We start from the raw sequence: 22,595 nt of genomic DNA on the forward strand, positions 1-22,595 counted from the left end.
AGTAACTAGTGTGTACATATACATACATATGAACAAAATTTCTATCTACAGTGATGCTTGAGGTGTGACCAAATGTATTTGTTCATTCCTAGATCCACTCATTTGTTTTTCTATTCTTTCAAGTAGTAGTTTTGGTGCAGCTGCCATGTGTAGGCATTGTGCATGGTTGGTGCTGTGGATATGCCTCATGGAACTTGTGGCTGTGGCCCAGAGGGAGCTCAGACACAAAACAAAAGACCCACGTACCTATGTTTGCAAGTGAGACACATGGTGTGAGGAGAATTGGTATCTCCATAGCTCTGGTTCACTTTGATGAGGTTCAGTTTGACGATTTTGTCAAATGGCACAGTTTGTTGAATTTACCAAATTTGTTTGTCAGAAGCAGTTTTAAAGGTTTTCTTTTTTAAAGATTTATTCATTTATTAATTTGAGAGAGAGAGTGCATGAGAGAAGAGAGCACGAGGTGGGGGGAAGAGGCAGAGAGAGAAGCCGACTCTTGGTGAGCAGGGAATCCACGGGGAGGGGCTCGGTGGGGGGCTCTGTCCCAGGAACCAGGCATCAGGACCTGAGCTGAAGGCGGATGCTTAATTGATTGAGCCACGCAGGGGCCCCCATTTTAAAGGTTTTTGTTTTTTTTTTAAGATTTTATGTTTTTGAGAGAGAGAGAGAGTGTGCGTGTGCACATGAGCGGGGGGAGGGGCAGAGGGCGAAGCAGACTCCCTGCTGAGCAGGGAGCCCAATGTGGGACTTGATCCCACAACCCTGAGATCACGACCTGAGCTGAAGGCAGACGCTGAACTGACTGAGCCACCCAGGTGCCCAGTTTTAAAAGTTTTAATGACAGTGAATAAAGTCATAGATTCTGAAGTTGAACTTTGGGTGGATTCAAATCCCAGTTCTGTCACTTAGTTGCTTTGTGACCTTGGGCAAGTTATTTAACCTCTCTGTGTTCAGTTTCATCATTTGTAATGTGGGGATAATACTAAGTCACTTCAGAGGGTTGTTAAGAAGAACAAATGAGTTAATACATGTAAAAGCATTTAGAACAGTGCCTGGCAGGTAAGGAGTATTGCAGAACTGATACCATTATTATGATACCCTTCTTATGATATCTGTATCTGAATTTTTAACACTTCCTATGGGACATTTCTTATATTAGCTTTTTTCCATTTTAAAAACCAACTTTATGGAGGTATAATTTGCATGTAGTAAAATGAATCCATATTAAGTGTACAGGTTAAATTTCATAATTGTGTATACCCATTTAATCACCACTGTAATTGAGATCTTGAACATTTGCATCAGTCCCAAATGCATCTGCTCCCTGGTACCCCTTTGCAGTTATTTCAAATTCTTTTCGAATGCATTAGTTTTACCAGATTTTTAGTTTTTGTCTTTTATATGTTTAGACTTTTAAATTCTTAAAAAATCTTTTTGTTGTATAACATATTCAAGATACTAATTATATGATCTACTATACTAATTCCTCTGGCATCCTCTCCTTTCTGCTAGTTTTGAGTAAGTTTCCATATTTAATTGCTTCTTTTTTTTAAAGATTTTATTTATTTATTTGAGAGAGAGAGTGCATGAGAAAGAGAGAGAGAACATGAGCAGGAAGGAGGGGGAGAGAGGGAGGGAGAAGCGGACTCTCCGCTGAGCAGGGAGCCTGATGTGGGACTTGATCCCAGGACCCTGGGATCATGACCTGAGCCAAAGGCAGATGCTTAACTGACTGAGCTACCCAGGCACCCATGAAGGGAAATTTAGTCTTGAGAGAAATGAATAAGTTGGAGTCTTAGCCTTTTCTCCCTTAGAATGCCCCAAAAGCAAGATCACAGTTTTCAGCATCTCTGCTTTGCTAGTACCTATAATTTTCATGAGGGTAGATACCCTGGGAGGCAAAGTACTGTCTGAGTGGTCCAATATTTAGACACATAACTTTTCTCTGCAGTATTAACAACAAAAGTAATAATTTAATGAGAGGTGACATTATTGAGTACTTATAGACCAGATACCAAGCTAACCTTACATACATCTTGTCTAATTCTTCAGCCCCACAAGTTTTGTATTGTTGCTGTTCCCATTTTACAATGATGGATATGAATCTTAGAGACTTTAAGTAACCTCCACAAGACCACGCATAGTTAATAAATGATGGAGATGATGGTGGGACTCTATAGTGCATGTTCTTAGCATTATTTCCCTCTTGAATTTAAAGCTTGAAGGCTGTGGGTTTTTAGTAAATAGTCCCTGTATTTTATAGATTTTTCATACCTATTTCTTACTCTATCCTCAAAACATCCAATGGGATAGGCAAGGAAATTTGATGTTTTATCCATTTGTGTAAGTGTAAGCAAACTTTTTTGGTAAAAGGCCAGATAGTAAGTATTTTCAGCTTTGTAGATCATTTGGTCTCACTTGCGACCACTAAACTCTGTAGTTGTAAAAGGAAAGCAGCCATAGACAATATGTAAATGATTGAGTGTGATAGTGTTCCAATAAAACTTTATTTACAAAATTGGCAGCAGGCTAGATTTGGTGCATGGGTTTGCTGTGGTGGACTGATCTATTTGGGGATACCAGGACATATCAGCCAGAGGGAGGCAGAACCAGGATTCTTAGTGCCAAGTGTTGTGCCCTATCCACTCAACTGTCCGAGCTGTAGCACACAGTACTACTCACCAGTGCCTTTAGAAGTGCAAGTCCCAAAATAGTACGGTAATAACCAAAGTTTTATACTCAGTATTTGTTCTACGTGGTTTTCACTGTGTCATTTAATCCATGGATAACCCAGTGAGATGGGAAACTGAGGCACAGAGGACAGTAGCTTACCCAAGGTCACAGAGCTAGTAAGTGGTGAAACTGGGATTGGAACCCACATGAGCTCAAGTCTTCCTTCCTTATCTCTCTTGAATTTTGGGTTTTCTCAGTTTGAGGTGTCCTTTGAAGCTGTACTGTTCAGGAACTGCCTCTTCTGAGCACTCATGTTAAATGACAAGAATCTGTGGTCTATTTTTAAGGCATTTGCTTCGGAGCAGAGCTACCAAAGGGAATGCAAACTCTGCATTTTTCTGTAATGGCCTGAAAATTTGAGGATCCATCCAGCAAGATGATGCAAGAGGTTTCATTTTCCTCATCCTTAGGCTGCACTGGAGACTTTCAGCTGTAGGAACTCTTTCTTTCTCTTTCTTTTCTTTTCCTTTCTTTTCTTTTTTCTTTTCTTTTCTTTTCTTTTCTTTTCTTTTCTTTTCTTCTCTTCTCTTCTCTTTTCTTTTCTTTTCTTTTCTTTCTTTTCTTTCTTTCGAAGATTTTATTTGTTTATTTGACAGAGAAAGAGAGCACAAGTAGGGGAAGCAGCAGGCAGAAGGAGAGGGAGAAGCAGGCTCCCGGCTGAGCAGGGAGCCGGATGCAGGGCTCGATCCCAGGACCTTTGGATCATGACCTGAGCTGAAGGCAGTTGCTTAATGACTGAGCCACCCAGGCGCCCCTGTAGGAACGCTTTAATGATAACATAAAAAAATTGTTCATTAGTGTCTGCTGTGCTAACACAGCGTTAGCTGCATTGAATACATTAAGCCTCACAACAGTGCTATCAGTTAAGTGGTATTAAAACAGTTGCACAGATGGAGAAACTGAGGCTCAGCTATGGGATATTGGATATGTTAATTAAATCTCTGGGTCTTGGTTTCTAATTTGGACATAATAATAGTCTTAACATAGGGTCATTATGAATATTAAATGAGTTAATACCTGTTAAGGATTGGCACTTAGTGGTGTTACCTGTTACTATTATTATGAGAACATAGTGGTAGTAGTAATAGTAGAGGTGAAAAGCTCACTTTTTATGATTTTCTGTGAATTAGAAATAAGCATCCAAGAGTCCAGTATAGTGTCTGGATGTTGTTAAATGGACTTTATAATTTATTCAAAGGAAGAAGCTATAAGCTGTGTTTCTTTTAATTTTAAAATACCTCAATTACTGATGTTTCCAAAATTAAAGAGTTTAAAGTGTTAAAACTCAGCCTCTTGGTTCAGTTTGTTGCTGTTTGTTTTGTGTAAAATTTTTCCCTTGCAAAAATGGCATGTCCTAGATATTATTCTGTTTACAGTAGATTAAGTGGGGTTGGTACCAGAGGACTGGAGTGCTTGACATGATAAGTGGTTGGCAAAGTTCATTTTATGACCGTAAAAGTAGTAGCTGAGGACTGTGTGCAGGTGAGTAAAATAATTTAGTCATTTATGTTAAACAAATTCAGTAATACACAATTGTAAAAAACATTTTGCTTACGTACTCTTTTTTTTTTAAGAGTTTACTTATTTATTTTAGAGAGAGAGCACGCATGCACGTGCACACCAGTGAGTGAGGGGGAGGGGCAGAGGGAGAGGGAGAGTGAGACTCTCTAGCAGACTCCCTGCTGAGTGCAGAGCCTGACGTGGGGCTTGATCTCACCACCCTGAGATCATGACCTGAGCTGAATCAAGAGTCATATGCTCATCTGATTGAGCCACGCAGGCACCCCTGCATGTGTACTTTTAAACTCCTGCATATGTACTTTTAATTACGCACCAGACGTCACTGTGCACGTAGTACATTTGTTATGTACCCATTCCTCTACGAGATTATATCCAAAGCCATGTTTACTCTATTATATAATGGCAATTTACAGTATTTGTTCAATGTTAATTTTGACTAAACACAATTTTCCTTTTAAATGCTCACCTTAGAGCTTAACCCCTGCCATAGCTGCAACTCAGCTTCATATTTATAATGAAATGCAGAAAGGAAAAGCCTTTGCCCCCTTCGTAAAGTTAACTGTTCTTTTTTTTTTTTTTTTGGTACCACGTTCATCTGTGTGTTAGAAACTATAAAGCAATGCTGTCCAATTCAGTTGTTGTTTGTGAGAGTGACATCTGGTGGTTTCTTTTTAATTCTCATGGTTTCTCTGTGCTTGACTAGTTCTCGGAAATTCAGAGAATCATTGTGTGAACTGCTTTGCTTGATACTTAACGCACTAAGTAGCTTTTTTTTTTTTTTTAAAGATTTTATTTATTTATTTGACAGGGAGAAAGAGAGAGCACAAGCAGGGGGAGAGGCAGGCAGAGGGAAAGGGAGAAGCAGCCTCCCTGCTCAGCTAGGGAGCCTGACATGGGGCCCGATCCTAGGACCCCTGAGCCGAAGGCAGACACTTAACTGAGCCACCCAGGTGACCCCACATTAAGTAGCTTTTGTGGATCAACTTAGTAACCACTGATTTGGCTCAAACTTCGAGAAGCCCAGCATTCCTTTTAGATGCAGTCCCTCTGAATACCCGCCTTCCTTGAGGGATTTTACTTTAGCATTTATAGTGGACAAACAGCTGCCTTGGGGGGGGGGTGGATTTCTGTTTAATTCAGAGCATTTAGGATTTTGAGTGAGGGATATCTGTGTCATCCTCTCTGCTTTACTCATGAGAAGGCTTGAATCCTGAGAGGCTGGGTGTATTGGCCGAAGTCACATTGTTGGCCAAGGTCACTTTCCTCCCCAGTGAGCTGAGGTCCTGGGCTCTGTGCCCATAAGTTATGTTTATCATGCTGGGTAACGCACCGAATAGGAAGGGTCTAGGCATTAAAGGATATGAGGTGAAGGCATTTTAAGATGGGAGAAGTAAAGGAAGTTAACATTTTTGAGCACCTATTTGCTATAAATATTCCCACATTCAGTTTTTTGTCTCTCTTCCAAAAGAGAGTGCAGAATCTTTGGTGTGAAAGAGTTATCAAGGAAATCCAGTGAGGAGTCCCAGGTCTGTCTCTGAGTCCACTGATTCATCCCATATCGGAGCATTTAGTATCCTATGGCATTGTATTTACTGATTCTGTTTTGAGTCTGACCTGTTGACATGCATTATCTTGCCGGCATCCTGCAACAATCCCGGGAGGTGGTTGGAATCCCCATTCTACCAGTGGGAAAGTGGAGGATTGTAGGGGCGAGAACCCTCCAGAGTCAGGGGTAGAGCTGAGACTCTGACTCCGGCAGGTCTAAATATAACGTCCAGGCCTAAACCACTGTCATGCTTGAGTGAATCACTGAATAAAACCTCACTCACCAACATGTAATGGTTGCTTAGTAAAAATGTGCTCAATTTATTTTTGTTTTCAAAGTAATCCCTTCCTATTGAACTGTTATTCTATATCCCCAATTTTCACTATCAGATCTGTGATTTTTGGTAAATGTGAAACTTAAAACAGAACTTGTGGGGTAATATTAGAGTACTTTTCTGGCTTGAGAGGAACTAAAGAACTATATTAATGCTGTGCTTGGAGAGTGTGTGAAATTATTTTCAATCTCGAGTGATGAGTGTTTAAAAACTTCTAAGGCACAATTTTTTTTCTTCTGGCAGCTGACTTACTGTTTGTATTATTAAAAGTTTAAAAGAACTCTTATTTTTAAAAAAAGTTTATTTATTTAAGTAATCTACACCCAGCTTGGGGCTCAGACTCATGACCCTGAGATCAAGAGTTGCATGCTCTTCCAACTAAGCCAGCCAAGTGCCCCTAAAAAACTCTATTTTTGAATAATATTTGAAAACCTCCAGTTTTTTACTTTGTGTATCCCCCCAAATCAGGTTTTACAAACCTTCTGGGAAGGTTCAGAAGATGCACTCTGTCATTTTTTTTTTCTTTTTTTTCTGGTATATTTGAGAATTTGTTCATAGTCTGATCTTTTTAAACCTTGGGAAGGTCACATTTTGTTCACTTCAAAGGCCAAGTGGGAACTCGGATTGTGAGTGTGTCTAGTATATGGGCTCCAATTGCTTTCCTTCCCTTTGGTTAAGAGCCCTGTGGGTCAGTTAAGTTTTCACAGAGAACTTGCTTTGATGTTAATCCTCTAATAGGAGTGTGAGTGGTGTTCACACCCACCCAGTAATGGGGATGCTGAAGCTGGGCTCTAAGTTTGGCCTCAGTGTGTTTCAGGGCCTTGCGGCTCCCTCATACAATATAAATTTAAAAAAGTGTAGCATGGCATCTAAGACAAGCTGGTGGTAACCCTCCGGATCTAGTTGGGGAGTTTAAATGCTCCAGAAGGCCATGGGCTCCTTTTTGAGCTTGACAAAGAGATTACAGAGAAATGGATGGCAGGTGTGAGCAGAATGAACAATTATTCCTAAGAGGTAAGCTCAGGGTGCATATATTTTTTAAAAAGTTCTTTGCCTAGTCTTTCTTCTAAAAGTCACTTCACGGACACACAATCAAGATATCTTTTAAATGAATTAACCCTGATTTAGAAAAATCAATACTTTGTTGACGTTGTAGTGGGTAATGATGTCACTTAAGTTTATGTATTTCTCATATGATTCCTTTAACTAGCAGTGTGCCTCTTCTTCTTCTGTGTGAAAAGATTTAATATCTAATATCTGAAAAATTCTCCTGGTATGTCACTGTGATAATGATAAACAATAACAACTGATATCAGTCTGGTTTCCCTTTTGAACATCTTTTTTTAAATTAAATTAAACTGAATTTTATTTTAATTCCATTACAGTTAACATACAGTGTTATATTAGGTGTACAATATAGTGGTTCAACAACTATTTTGAGCATCTTGGTTCACCAGGGGTGAAGGTCATGCAGAGGAATGTTTGCAGTTCTTATGACCCCAACACCCATGGCTATTAATCCCCGTCCTAGTCCCAGGGGAGCTTTGGACATCTCTTCATGTGCCATGTTCTGGGAATGGTCCGGATGTGCCCCAGAGCCAGGGGTAGAATCTGTGACTTGTCAGAGTTCTTGGCAGCGCTAGCGTTCTTTGAGTCCATGGTACCAAATACACAGCTTCATTGGTCAATAGAATGGAATGTGGGTGAAAGCTTCAGTAAGGAGTGTCTGGTGCTATGGGGTGGGGGTGGGGGTCTCTCACTGAGGAGGAAGGTGTCTACAGAGCCCCACCAAACCTTGTCATCCTAAAGAACAACAGTTCAATGAGAACATGGTAGCATCAGCTCACAGACCTGGGAAGTCATCCAGATGAGACAGGGGAAAATGGAGGCAGAGGCAGAGGAGGAGGAGGAAGAGGACGAGGTAAGGGACAAAAGAAGAGGCCTAGAGAAATGATTCAGCCTTTTGGATTTGTGGTACCTAGCTTTAAGTTTCATCACGTTTCTTCCTACTTTTTCTCGGAGTAGCATTTGCCACATAGTCCTTTTCATATTGGAAAATGAAGTAAAATTCAGATGTAGAGGCTTGAAAAGTTGTAAATCCATTGGGTCTCTTTGGAAGTTAATACAGAGTTTATTTATTTATTTATTTATTTATTTATTTATTCATTCATTCATTCATTCATTCATTCATTCATTCATGAGAGAGCGTGCTTGTGCATGTGTGTGGGGGGGGAGTGGCAGAGGGAGAGGGAGAGAGAGAATCCCAAGCAGAGTCCACGCTCAGTGAGGAGCTGAGGTGGGGCTCAGTCTCATGACCCTGAGATCATGACCTGAGCTGCAATCAAGAGTTGGACGCTTAACCGACTGAGCCATCCATATGCCTCAATACAGAATATTTAATTACTACTGGTAATAGCGTATTTGTCGTCTTTATTCTTTGCCGGGCCCCAGTAGGGATTAATGGAATGTAAACCTTTTCATCACCGGTATCTTCATTATTTAAGATTCTCAAATAGACATTTGTTAAGAACTTGCTGTCACTTAAAAGCACTTGCATGCATTTGTGCCACTCAGAATATGATGAATGTAACAAATTAAGATGAAATTGCTTAAAAAGCCTTAGTAGTTGTTGCAGCACCCCCATCCTCCTTCCTCACTCAGTGTCTGTCCCCATGACTAGGGTCCTCCATCCGTCTGGGGGAAGGGGGAGGTTTCAGGCTCCCCATCCAGCAGGAGCAGGCCCTGGAGTGCCAACGCATCCAGAAGGTCCTCCAGGGAATCTTTCACATACAGGGTTGGCCCATTTGCTAAATTGCAAAACCGCTCAGGGTAAGGACCTTTCCTCTTGAGACAAGGGTACTCAGCCAGCCAGTCAGCAATGATTTTTTTCTAAGTCTGTGAAGTGCAAAGTACTATGCTGGGTTATAAAGTAGATTCAGAAAGAGTACAATGGCTCTTGACTCCAGCCAGGGAGTGGAGATAGGCTCTGGAAAAAGTCAGGTACCATTTTGAGGCAATGCATGATTAGGAGCCAGGTGTGGCTTAAATAAGCATCTGTTACACTATGCCCCAAAATAGTCACTCCTCAGGGTCAGCTCAGTGTGGGAATGGGGGAGGCAAATGCAGCGGCCTTCCGGGAAGAAACTAAACACAGGGGCTTTCCTGGAGCATGTCATATCTATCAGCAGCATGATCTTTCCTCTCTTACTGTCATTCAGCTGGAAGGACTCTGGATGCTTCTCTGACTGTATGTGTTTCAACTGGTGTCCACATGGTGAGTCTGCCCAGCATGTGGTGATCACTGGGGAGATACAAACCAGCAGTGGAAAAGCACTGGGAAGGTGGTGGTGAGTGGAGAAGCAGAGAGACCGTAGATAGAGAAATCTAGGTGTGTTCCCTGGAGAATATATGGAGGTATACGTAGTGCTGGGTGGGAGGCTGTTGACTAGCAGTCAGCCGCGGATCTAATGCCAGGCCTAGGGGTCTTGATGGCAATCCACAGAGGAAGGGAGCTCCTGAGGCAGCAGCGGGAGAGGGATAGAATTTGAGCTGGCTGTCGAAACCTAGAAAAACAGAAGAAAAAGGAAGCCATTGGCTCCAGGGTATGTGCTGTGGGAGGTCTGAGGAGAGGTCTCTGACTTCTGGTGTTTCTTCCCTCTGCGGAATCCACATCAATTTTCCCACAGATCTGGGAAATCATATTTGCAGGTACTTAGGGAGAGAGTGTGTTGTCACTGTTAATGTATAATTTCCACAAAATACAAATATAATTCCCATAAAGATATAAAATGAATGTGTCAGTTTTATTTCACCCATTAGTGGAGGAAACCAGTGAGATGGTAAACTGATTCAAAGAGTATTTGAGGAACTGGGTATTTATAGGCTTAAAAAACAATGGTAGATTAAGATTGCTAGGTCATTTGTAAAGCTGGGTAACGTCCTACAGGTTAATAAAACTATAGTCTTTAAGGTTTTCCTGCCATTCAGAAATTTAGAAGTTAATATGTAACCTCACAGTGTCTGCGTTCTAATCAGATAGTGAATAATCAAGTCAAACACAAGGATATTCTCCTAGAGAATGCGATAATCGCTGGGAGGAATTGTTCAACACTGCTGCTGTATGACCTTGAGAAGATATGCTGTCCCCTCCTCTCCCACCCTCTCACCACTCCTACCCAACTGCCTGAGTTCCAAGTTGTGAATAATTTTGGCATTAGAAAAATAACTGGGAGTTAAAGATATGAGATTGAATCCCAGTTCCTTCACTTACCAGCGGGGTAATATGGGTCAGGTAATCATCTATGTTTTACCTGGATTTACTTGCTGTGAATTGGGAGGAACAACTGAGGTAACTTTTGTAAAATGCCTGGCACATGATAGGCACTCAGTCAATCTTAGTTCTCTTTACCTTTCCTTTAAAAAAAAGAAAAAGAAAAAAATATAAAAATATTTTATTTATTTATTTATTTATTTATTTATTTGAGAGAGAGCATGTGAGCAGGGGGAGGGGGCAGAGAAGAGGGAGTGGGGAAGAAGCTCAAGCAGACTCCTCAATGAATGGGAGCCAGGGGCAGGCTCGACTCTATGACGTTGAGATCACGACCTGAGCCAAAGCCAAGAGCCAGAAGCTCAACCAACTGAGCCACCTAGGTGCCCCACCTTTCCTCTTTTTAAATGAAAAAAATTTCACCTTTTGTCTGGCCTTCATGGACGAAATTCTCTCTCTTCTTTCTTTTCTCCCTCTCTTTCTCATCTCTAGTTTATTAGAATAATATCCTAGAACTCTGGTGGATTTTCAATATTCTTTTTTTTTTTTTAGATTTTACTTGTTTGAGACAGGGAGAGAGAGAAAGAGAGCATACGAAGGGGGAGGTTAACAGAGTGAGAGGGAGAAGCAGACTCCCTGCTGTGCAGAGAAGCTCAATGACAGGCATGATCCCAGGACCCTGAGATCATGACCTGAGCTGAAGGCAGACGCTTAACCGATTGAGCCACCCAGGTGCCCCGCCTTGTCTCCTTTTAAATTAAGAGGTGGCTTCCCTAGTTACCCCTCTTGAAGGGCACTCAGTAAATATTTCAGTGTCTCCAGTGTGCTCTAATTTCAGGTTGAGGTTTGTAAGGAGAGGAGAGATGCTCAGTAGCCTTCCAGGCTTGTGATCTTTACATTCTCCCTTAATTGGTAAACGTCAGCCCAGGTAGGGTTAATGGTGGCGCTGGAGGGACTGTGAGCTGATGTCTGGTATAGGAAGCAGATCATCACAGCCAGAATGGGGTTCCTGGAGAGCAGATTTATCCCCTTCTCCATAGCCTCTTACATGATAACTTGTGTGCTGGTGTGTAAGACATTGATTGTGTTGTGATTCAAAATGACAAAATCTGTGATACCAAGAGCCTCAACAGACTTTTGATTTGGAGAAAGGAGTCTATTTGTAATTGGGATTTTTTAAAAAAGATTTATTTATTTATTTATTTATTTGAGAGTGAAAGAGAGAAAGAGAGAGAGAATGTGTGTGTGTGGGTGGGGGGCAGAGGCAGAGAGAGAGAGTCTTAAGCTGAACATGGAGCCCAACACTTGATCTCACCACCCTGAGACCACGACCTGAGCCGAAATCAAGAGTCAGACACTTAACTGACTGTGCTACCCAAATGCCCCTAATTGGTCTTTTTTTTTTTTTTAAGATTTTATTTATTTATTTGAGAGATACAGAGAGAGCATGAGCAGAGAGAGAAGCAGACTCCCTGCTGAGCAGGGAGCCCAACGCGGGGCTCGATCCCAGGACCCTGAGATCATGACCTGAGCCAAAGGCGGATGTTTAACTGACTGAGCCATCCAGGTGTCCCCCACTAACTGGTCATTTCTATTATAGGCCAGAGAAGTATCTTTTTAATCTTGGCTTAGGTTCTTTTGCTTCAGGACTAGCTCATTTGTCTTCTACTAGTTGGTTTATTAACTTCTGCTTTTGCTGCAGGAGAGTGCGATTCAAATTGAGTTGCCCTTGACTCTACCTCCCTCCCAATACAGTAGCTTAATGGGTCAGAGATCCCAAAGTCTGAACTTCTGCCACTACTTAACAATGTTGTGTCTTCTTAGTGTTTATACATTTTTTTCCCTTTCCTGCCTAAATGTAGAGCTCAGTGTAGTCTAAACATTGTTTAGTATCAATTGTCACACAAGGGAAAAGTTCTATAACCCTTCTTCCTCATTTCTGCATCATAGCTGTAAATGAGGTGATGTAATCAGTGCCTTGACAGCCTGAGCTCAGTTTACTCATTCATTAGGCTACATGTATTTACTGAGCAACTGCTGTGCCAAGCCCTGGTGATAACTAAGATACATGCTCTGATAGAGACAGACTGTAATCAAGTAAGTAAACAAGATGAGTACAGATTTTGGTAAATTTTATGAATGAAATAAATCAGATGTTGAGAAACTATAAGCTGCTATCCTTAGTAATTTTAATTGAGATTATTAGAGACATTCTCTTTCTGAGCTGGAAATAGAAGGATGAGAATGAGTCAGCCACAGGAAGAGTTGAGCGAAGAGCATTCTAGGAAGGAGAGAATGATGAGGAGAGGTGTGGGATGAGTTTGGCTTGTTCGAGGAGAAAGACAGACATGCATATGAAATGGGGTGAGCCAGGGTGCAGGTGGGTGGAGAGGTGGTCGGAGGGTGGTAGAGCCATCTAGGGCTCTGTAGAACGTGGGGAGAAGTTGAGTTTATTGTAAGTGCAATGGAAAACTCATAAAGAGTTCTAGGACAGTGAAATGGCACGAGCTTATGAAAGGGAGAGAAAGAAAAGAATACTGCTGTTGTGTGAAGACTCGGATGGAGGGTGTCAAGCCTAGGAGCGGGGAGACCAGTGAGGTCCTTGTGCTTGGGTATGGTGGTGGTGGTGCAGATGTAGGGAGAAAGATGCTTTGAAGATTGGACTAGGTTATGGTGGGTCCCTAATGTCTGAATGAGAAGCGTGCATTTGACTTTTTGCAGCTATGAGGGAGCTTTGTGTGTATGTAAGTTTGTGAGTGGATGTGTATTTGTGAGAGTGTGTGTATGACTGAGTCTGAGTGTGTGTTAGTGTGTATCAGTGTGAGAGGTGTGTTTGTGTATTTGTAAGTGCATATGAGTGTGTGTGTGCATGTACACACTTGCGTTTTTCTCCTGTTGTAGCTTTTGAACGGGCAGGGCAGTGCCACGAAGGAAAGGGCTAACTTTTGTGGTATAGATTAACTGGGGGAAAGTGGGTGTCAGGAAGATTTGCCAGGAGGTTAGTGGAGCTGGATGTGAAATGAAGGCCCAGAGGTGCTAATAACGTGGCCATGGAGCAAGAGAAGTCTAAATTGGACAAATCCAGTTGTTGTTTTATTCTGTATCTGGATGAATGAGACTGAGGAGTGAAAAATCATTCCATTAAAACAATCACACTCTTCAAATTAGCCCAGTGTGGTTGCTAGTTTTATCAGTCTTAGTTATTTAAAAAAAATTAAACGTCACTAAAATTCATTTGCTTGATTTCTCTGGAAAACAGCCTGTTAGTAAAAGTTGAGTGAATCAACTGCATTCCACCCAGACTGTCCCCTAACACTTGCTCCTGCACTTACGTACATACTCATTTTCTCTACATTTGGAGTTCTTAATTCTTGAGAAACTCATTGTGTGTTTTGTTCCCCTCTAGGACATCTTTGAAGATGCAGTGGAAACCATCTCTATGTAAGTAGTAACATAATAAAAAGTATAGAGTAAAGAAAAATTGATGGTTCTCTTATATAAAATGTGTAAATATTTCTTTCTTTTTGAGAGTTGTGACTACTGCCAGAAAGAAATCACTTTTCTGTAATTCAGGAGTTTAGGATGTGATAATGCTTAAGAAAGAATTGTTCTAAAGTTACCACCAAATACATTTTTGAGTATTATTTCTTGTAACCTTAATTCAACTAAAACAAAAGAAGAAATGTTTTCCAACAAATTTAATTTTATTTGTTTATACCCAACCCTATTACATCTTGTTCATGTGTTTTTACATGAGTAACCTCATATTGTGGAATTTTGCTTTTGGTGTGCATTTAATTTTATTACAAGCATTTCCTGTAAGTTTGCATAGTTCTTGTACTGATTTTACATGATATCCTATCAGATCAAGTGAAACATCACAATTATCCATTTCTCCTTTGTTAGACATTTAGGTTGTTAACCAGTTTAAAAACTTAGAACTAAGTAACGAATATTTTCATGTATATAGCTTGTCATATTTTTGAATTATCTCCAAAGATTAACTTGACAGATGTAGGATTACTGGATTAAAAGGGATGGAGATTTTTATTGCTTTTTATACAATATAGTAAAAAAATTTATTTATTTATTTATTTTAGAGAGAGACAGCATGATTGGGAGGGGCAGAGGGAGAGGGAGAGAGAATCCAAAGCAGACCCTGAGCTGAGTGCAGAGCCTGACAGGGGGTTCAGTCCCAGGACCCTGAGATCATGACCTGAGCTGAAACCAAGAGTTAGTGGCTTAACCAACTGCGTCACCCAGGCGCCCCCAGGATATTTCAAATTGCCTTTCTGAATTGGTCAGCTTGGGCCACCATAACAAAGTACCACAGACTGGGTGGCTTAAACAATAGAAATGTATTTTCTCATAGATCCAGAGGCTAGAAGTCTGAGATCAGAGTGCCAGTATAGTTAGGTTCTGGTGAGAGCACTCTTCCTGGCTTGTAGATGGCTGCCTTCTCTTAGGTCTTCACACAACAGACAGACAGACAGACAGAGGCCTCCTCTTACAAAGGCATTAATCCCATCATGGGTGTCCCACTCTCAGGATCTCATCTAAGCCCAAAGGCTTCCAAACACCATCACAGTGGAGGTTAGGCCTTCAATATGTGAATTCTGGGGGACACAATTCAGTCTGTAGCATTTTCATGTAGTTTATGTGGTTACTAATACTGTGGAAGTGAAGTGGTTTAAAATGTAGTGTCCCAGGGCGCCTGGGTGGCTGAGTCGATTGAGTGTCTGACTTTTAGTTTTGGCTCAGGTCATGATCTCAGGGTTGTGAGATCGAGCCTCACATTGGGCTTCATGCTCAGCAAGGAGACTGCTTGAGATTCTCTCTCTCTCTTGCCCTCTGACCCTTCCCCTGCTCATGCTTGCTTTCTCTCTCAAATAAATAAACACATCATAAGAAAAAAATAAAATTTAGCGTCACCCCTGGGTGCTATTTGAAACTCTTTTGCTACTCAAATAATAAATAATTGCTTAGTTTTTAAAATTTTTCTTTATTATCATTGTTTACCACATTGTAGTTCCTTTTATATAAGTTCTAGTCTTCTTTTACATGCTTAACTTTTTCTCACCATCTCTCTCACATACTTATGAACTTTAAAACAGAGACGCAATTTGGGGCGCCTGGGTGGCACAGCGGTTAAGCGTCTGCCTTCGGCTCAGGGCGTGTTCCCGGCGTTATGGGATCGAGCCCCACATCAGGCTCCTCCGCTATGAGCCTGCTTCTTCCTCTCCCACTCCCCCTACTTGTGTTCCCTCTCTCGCTGGCTGTCTCTATCTCTGTCGAATAAATAAATAAAATCTTAAAAAAAAAAAACAGAGACGCAATTTAATCTTTTGGTATATTTGCTTCAGATATTTTCCCTAATTGCTATTTTTTCTATATATTAGTTATACATTTTTATGTTGTCCAAAAGTTTTAAAGTTTATATTGTTGAATGTTTGTTTATGTGAAAAAGAAAAAGTTAATTGTGATTAGGACTAAAAAGAAGCTCTTTATTTTGGAACAGTTTTAGATTTATAAAATTATTGTGACGATAGTACAGAGAGTATTCGGAAATGGACTTGAATTAGTCGTAAATGGATATTGCAAATTCTAGGGCAACCACCAAAAAAGGGGGAAAATATAACTGATATGTAAGAAAGAGAAAATGAAATCATATAAAATACTCAATTAAAATCACAGAAGGCAGAAAAAGAGTAGAAGACCAAAATAGGAACAAAGAACAAGGGCAAGAAATAGAAAACAGTAATAAATATGTTAGATACTAATCCAACCATATTAGTAATCACTTTGAGTATCAGTGGTCTACGTGTACCAATTAAAAGACAGAGATTGTCAGCATGGGTCAAAAAACATGACCCAACTACATCTTGTCTATAAGGAACTCACTTTAAATATAAAGACACATATAGATTAAAAGTAAATGGATGGAGAAAAATATACCATGCTAACTCTAATGAAAAGAAAGCAGAAATAGCTATATTAATTTCAGACAGAATAGACTTCAAAGTAAGGAAAGTTATCAGAGATAAAGAAGGGCATTACATAATGATAGAAGGATCAATTCTCCAGGAAGACATGATGGTTCTTAATGTGTATGTCTAACAACAGAGCATCAGAGCACATGAGGCAAAAACTAATAGATGACTCTGTTATCACAGTTGATGACTTCAGCGCCCTCCTCAGAAATGGACAGACCCAGTTGGCAGAAAATCAGTAAGGGCACAGTTGAACTAAAAATGAAAACTAACCAAACAAAAACCCCTGAACTTGAAGCAACTGGATTTAATTTAGATCCCTATCTCATGCCAACCCTAAAATTGCTAGCCTACTATTCCAACACCATTTGCTGTTTGTGAAAGAGAGAACATTTATGTACGATGCTTCCTTTATCAAATAATAAATTCATTAAAATAATGGTGCTCTGTTTCTGGGCTTTCTGTTGTGTTCCTTTCATCTGTGTGTCTGTGTCTGCATAAAAATTACTCTTTGTTCAACTGTTTTAAGTGTTTCAATGTTAGTATGACTGGTTCTTAAAAGAACAGTGTCCCAACAATGACCCCTGTGGTGATGATGCTTTTGAACACTACCTCACTCCCGAAGTATCTAGAATTTTATTTTCCATTCATTGCCTCTTTCAGCCTCTCTTCAGCTGTATATATCTGCCAGCATTTACTTTCATCTTTTAATTTTTACTTCCCTATCCCGCTCAGGTTAGCAAACCCAAAAGTTTACCCATTCTAGAATTTATCTTGCTCTTTTAGATTTCTGGTGTGCATTATTTCTTGTGTCCCTTAAGACAGTCTCTTAAACAGTTTTGTGTTTCCTTTTCAATGTTGCCAAAATGTCCTTGGTACATGTTCTTGTAGGTAGCAACACGTTATAGTAATATATCACCAGCTACATTATGATAGTACATCACCTAAGAGAGAACCTCACCTTCTTGAAATAGAATCTAAAGCCAGAATGGGTGGCCAAAATAGATATCAGAATTCATGCTCTAAGACTCTTGCCCTTTACCTGTAGTAGTGGCCTCCATCCGGAGTCTGTTTACAATTAATTTTGACCTGATTCTAATAAACTTTGCTTTTTGGCATTATTTTGCTGGAGTTCTGGAAGGTATGGTGAGGGGGTAGCTTTAGCGGTCAGTTTGTTGATGGTGACAAAAAAAGACAGTGAAAGAAGAAAGAAAATGCAGCTTACAGTCATGGCACTCCAAAGCACAGCCTCAGGGTTTTACTTTGCTTAGGTGGATACAACTAGATGTACCTTTCTGGAGAGACCAGCCCTCGGATTTGACAGGCTAACTTGTGCTTCAGTCCCAGTGTGGCTGGGACGCATGGATTAATTTCTCTGTGTCTCAGTTTCTTCCTCCTTGCATAGATTTATGGGAAGATAAAATGAAATTTAATTTAAATGTGATAATGGGAGTAAAGAACATAGTAGGTGCTCAGTGAATACTGGTACCTTCCTATTCCCCCCCCTCCCCAACCCTGATTGCTGTTCAGTCTCCAGTGAGAAAATCATGTTCATAATTCTGTCTCTGAGACATTGGAAGAAGGTTAAATTATATCTAATATATTCCATTTAAGAAGGTGGAGACTTGTGTCACGTATATTAAGGAAATTTTAGAATGACCAGAAATGTTTTTAAATGACATTTTGAAAGTTAGTAGGATACACTTCATTCATAGGGAAACCTCACTTGGGTGGTTCCTTTTATTTCCTCAACACAGAATGTGATGTTTCTGTACTTAAGTCTCCTGTGTTACTGACCCTTTTTGAGATTCAAAATATTGCAGAAGTAATCCATTATTCAATCTCTTTCCTTTAACAAATTGTTTTCCCTTGTGATTACAAATACATGTTAATTGTCAACAATTCTTCAGTTATTTTTTGTGTGAACGTTGGTTTGTTCTTATTTCAGTTTGTCAATATTTTTCTCGTTTCCTCTTACATTTGTGATGCCATGCCATTCCTTTCATGACCCATTAGCTGCTAAGCTCGGTAGAGCCCTTTTTCCTCATGCTGATTGAACCACGCATTTTGGTTTTATGTTTCTAGTGCCAGTAGTGATGCTTCAACTTCCCTGTAGCAAGATATGATCCCCATGCCAACCCGATGATTAATTTATTCCTGTGAATATTTTGCCTGAATTTCTATTGAAAAAGATGCAAGCTAACAGATGAGAGAGGCCTTAAATTGTTTCCGCAAAAGAAGACTATTTCCTATTCTCTTTTTCTGCTTAATGGGTTTACCACTGCAGACATAGATTTTCCTACTTCTCAATCTTTGTGGTAACCACTGTGTTATTTTAACTGATTATTTTGAGAAGTTGCTAGGTTTGCAAACTGCTAGATCATACAAACATCTCCACCATTTAGAACTGAAGGGAAAAGAAGAGATTTTTCTTAAATGGTTAGTGGCACATTGAGCGGGTCCTTTTTAAAAATTAAAATTGTGAACTTTCTGGCCTGCTCGGCATAAGGAGGTGACCTCTTAGGGAGGGACTTTAAATTAGACCCATGTTATGATCTATAGAAATTTGCCAGAGGATTAGTGGTGCTTTAGTGTCTTGCTTCCTGATTTAACAATTCACTGCTGGCATGTACTTCTTGATTCTCTGATGCCCAGTATCCTCCTTTGCTTAACTTCCATCTCTGACAGTAGAGTGGTGGGTATAAAAGGAATCTGTTTATAAATTGAGTGTGATATGACACACAAAGAATAAATAAAATTCTAGGGTTCCAAAAGAGAGCTAGGAGATAGGAGCCTGGCACTGGCTTTGGGTTTTGAGAGATACCAGAATTACCTGACACCCCAAATGAAGAGGGGTCACCAAGGATCCCTGGCCTCTGTTGAGTAGATAGCATCCATTAACCACTTGGAATTATTGTGACTTGGTAGTGGTTGTTGTTGTTGTTGTTTTTTAAAGATTTTATTTGAGAGAGCGAGAGCATGAGAGGAGCAGAGGGACAGAACCTTCAAGCAGACCCCTCACTGAGTGTGGAGCCAGACACGGGGCTGGATAGTAGGATCCATGAGATCATGACCTGAGCTGAAACCCAGAGCCGGATGCTCAACCCACTGTGCCACCTAGGCTCCCCCATGACTTAGTAGTGTTTTTGATTAATCTCTTTCTCATAAAAACCACAGGGGGCAATGGACCCAAACTCTAATTAACTAGAGGGCCCTGGTTGAGTACTAGTTGATTAAGATTTACTTTTTTATTCAAAGAGTGTTACAACAGATGCAGGTTTAGTATGTCCTCAGCAGTGATCTCTTGCATTCCATAGCGTCTTATTAAGTTGTTGAATTTATCCTTACCTAGAAATGTGGATGTGTTGAATCAAGTCCTGAGGCAGTGTGAATGCAGTGGGGATGAATGTGTTTATGTGCAAGAACTACTGTGAATTTATCCTTACCTCTAGAAATTGAAATAGACATTTTTAACCAAGTGATAAGAAGCTTACGACGGAAATAAAAATATTTTGTAGCATAGCATTTCTTAGGGACTTTTCCCTTTTTTCTTCTTTACACCTTATCTTTTGAACTATAAATCGTAGATTACAATGACATAAAGCTTTTAAGGCCATTTTGTTTTTCTTACTAGGTTAGGTCAACTAATTATGATCAACTAGTTTGCTCTGTTTTAAGGTTATTTAGGGTGAAAGTCAGTAAATGCTAGTTGGAAAACATCTAGTTAATGGTTTTCTTCATAGTGGTGAAATTAAAATAGTAACTCCAGGCAGATTTGGATTTACTTTCATTTTTCTCTGATTTTGTTTGGCCTAATTCTCCCCTCTTGGGCAATACAATTATTGCCCAAATCTGGAGAGGAACTCCTCCCCTCAGCCCATCTGCCTTTTCTCAACCAGGTTGACAATTATTTTATTAGATCAAAGACAGCATTTAAATTTTTAATTTTTTTTTTTTTTTGAGCGAGAGAGGGCATGCAAGCACCGGAGGTAGAGGTGGAGGGCGAGGGAGAGAGAGACTCTTAAGCAGGGTATATGCTCAGTGTAAAGCCCACCGAGGGCTCCATCTGAGATCATCATCTGGGCTGAAATCAAGAGTCGGATGCTTAACTGACTGAGTCACCCTGGCGCCCCTCAGTGGCATTTATATCATTACCTTACATACCGCTGAGGAAAAAAAACACAAGAATTTTGTAGGAGAACTTGTATAAGGGAAAGAGAAATAAAACTATCACGCAGGAGGACATGGTAAGGGAACTCGTGTATTTCAATCTTGGTACTAGGTTGGGAGGGAAAAGAAATACCTCTCATGAGATTCTCTGCCATGATCATTTCTTTTGAAACAGCCCTATTTCCATGCCAACTTACATCCCATAAAATTCCCATTTTAAGTGTACAGTTCAATTAAGTGTAGCATATTTACAGAATTCATAGCCATCACTATAATCTATTGTTAAAGCACTTTGTATAACCTGAGATAGACACTTTGTGCCCCTTTACTGTCACTCTCCACTCCTGTCCCCACCCCTAGGCAATCACTGATCTAATTTCTGTTTCTAGATTTGTCTCTATAGACGTTTCATATAAATAGAATCACATAGTATGTGTTCTTTTGTGTTTGGCTTCTGAAATTCATTCATGTTGTACCATGTATCAGTATTTCATTCTTTTTTATGGCTGAATAATATTCAAATGTATGGATCCACCACATTTTGTTTATCCATTCACAAGTTGATGGAAGTTCAGATTTTCTCCAGTTTTTGGCTACTGTAAATAATGCTATGGGGAATAATTGTGTACAAGTCCTCTGTGGACATACATTTGCAATTCTCTGGCATACATACCTAGGAATGGAATTGATGGGTCCTATGTTTACCTTTTTAACGCTCTTAAGAATTTGAATAACAAGCTGGTTTGCAGTCTGAATTTTAGTTATCAGTGTGGCCCAAACAACTTGAAGGAGGTAATTTAATTTTAAGGTTGGTGGAGCCCTCAGGTAATTGGCAGAAGCCAATGTGGATCCTCTCCTTAAGAAGTTGATCTAGGCCAAAGTTGCTGTCAATTTTAAGATGCATCCTTGTTTCAGGGATATTACATGATGAAGAATCATGTGTCAGAGTTAATATAGTAAATGGAAATAAAGTTCCCTAAAAAAGCCCAGACTGAGTGGTATTGCTAGTGTCTTTCACCTGTATTGTCACTACTTGAATTGCTCTTCTTTGCATTTTCTTTTGTACTTTTAGGTGTCCTTTAATGGCCTGTTACTGTATTGGAAACTTCCAACATGAGAGTTCTTTATATGAGGCTATTGGGGGACAGAGTGTATTTGTACATTTTGAGTTAAGGCACATATATTCTATAAATGCTCTCTTTCATTCACTATGGGGAGGACTGACAGGATTTCATAGGTTAAAGGAAAGCTCCTTAAGCGCTCCTTTGGTCCAGTTGTCTCGTGTTACCAAGGAGGCCCAGTGGAGGAAGAAGACTTGGTGTTATTGGTGGCAAAATGAATGGCTGGTGAACCCCTCTGGGTAGGGCCTTTGCCATTGTGGTTGCCCTTTCTGCAGACTCAGGAGCCTCTCTGACTGTCACTCAATCCCAGCTAGCAATGTCCAGGTTGTGTCTGAGAGCCAGAGGGACCTTGCTCCCAGGGCTGAGTTCCTCCCCTCCTCCATCAGTGCTCTTCTGTGCACGGCCACTGCTCTGTGCTGCTGTGTCTGGGGCTATTTCAGTAGTTGTAATGGGAAATCGTTCCAGTCATTGCTTATGTGATCACTCACATGGATGTTTCACAGACACCTTAATATACATGTTACAGACTGAACTCGTGATATTCACCTGCCTTCTTCATCTGAAACGTTGTCCTCTCCTGGGCTTCCCATCTTCACTCACTTGCGCAAGCCAGATAGTTGGGAGACCTCTTTGATTCCTTCTCTTTCCCCTAACTTCCATGATACCAAGTGTGATGATGTCTACCTCCAGAATTTATTTCGCATCTGTTCACTTTTCACACTCTTTCCTGTTTCATTAGCTCAAGGCAGTCTCGGGTTTGCCTGAATTACTTTAAGAGCCACCAAACGTGTTTTCTTGCTTCCTTTGTTCTCTGTCCTCCCACCTTCCCAACAGCACCCCACTCAGTCTCCACACAGCAGCCAAAGTTGTCTTATTTTTAAAAGAATTAAATATGAAACATTTCAAACACGTA

At 40.3% G+C, this 22,595-nt stretch overlaps 1 protein-coding gene across 2 annotated transcripts in view; it reads left to right on the plus strand.

Moving 5' to 3' along the window:
- TTC39B (tetratricopeptide repeat domain 39B) overlaps positions 1-22,595 on the plus strand; it is a 117,629-nt gene that overhangs the window by 20,931 nt on the left and 74,103 nt on the right. Inside the window, exon 2 of one of the 2 annotated variants that reach the window (XM_045780704.2) lies at positions 13,808-13,842. The exons of the other annotated variant lie outside the window; for it this stretch is intronic. Coding sequence (XP_045636660.2) covers positions 13,808-13,842 — 35 coding nt within the window. The remainder of the gene's footprint in view (positions 1-13,807; positions 13,843-22,595) is intronic. 2 annotated transcript variants of the gene reach the window in all.

The sequence above is a fragment of the Ursus americanus genome, chromosome 18 (assembly GCF_024610735.1).
Source record: "Ursus americanus isolate L20-20 chromosome 18, mUrsAme1.1.p, whole genome shotgun sequence".
Taxonomy (NCBI): domain Eukaryota; kingdom Metazoa; phylum Chordata; class Mammalia; order Carnivora; family Ursidae; genus Ursus; species Ursus americanus.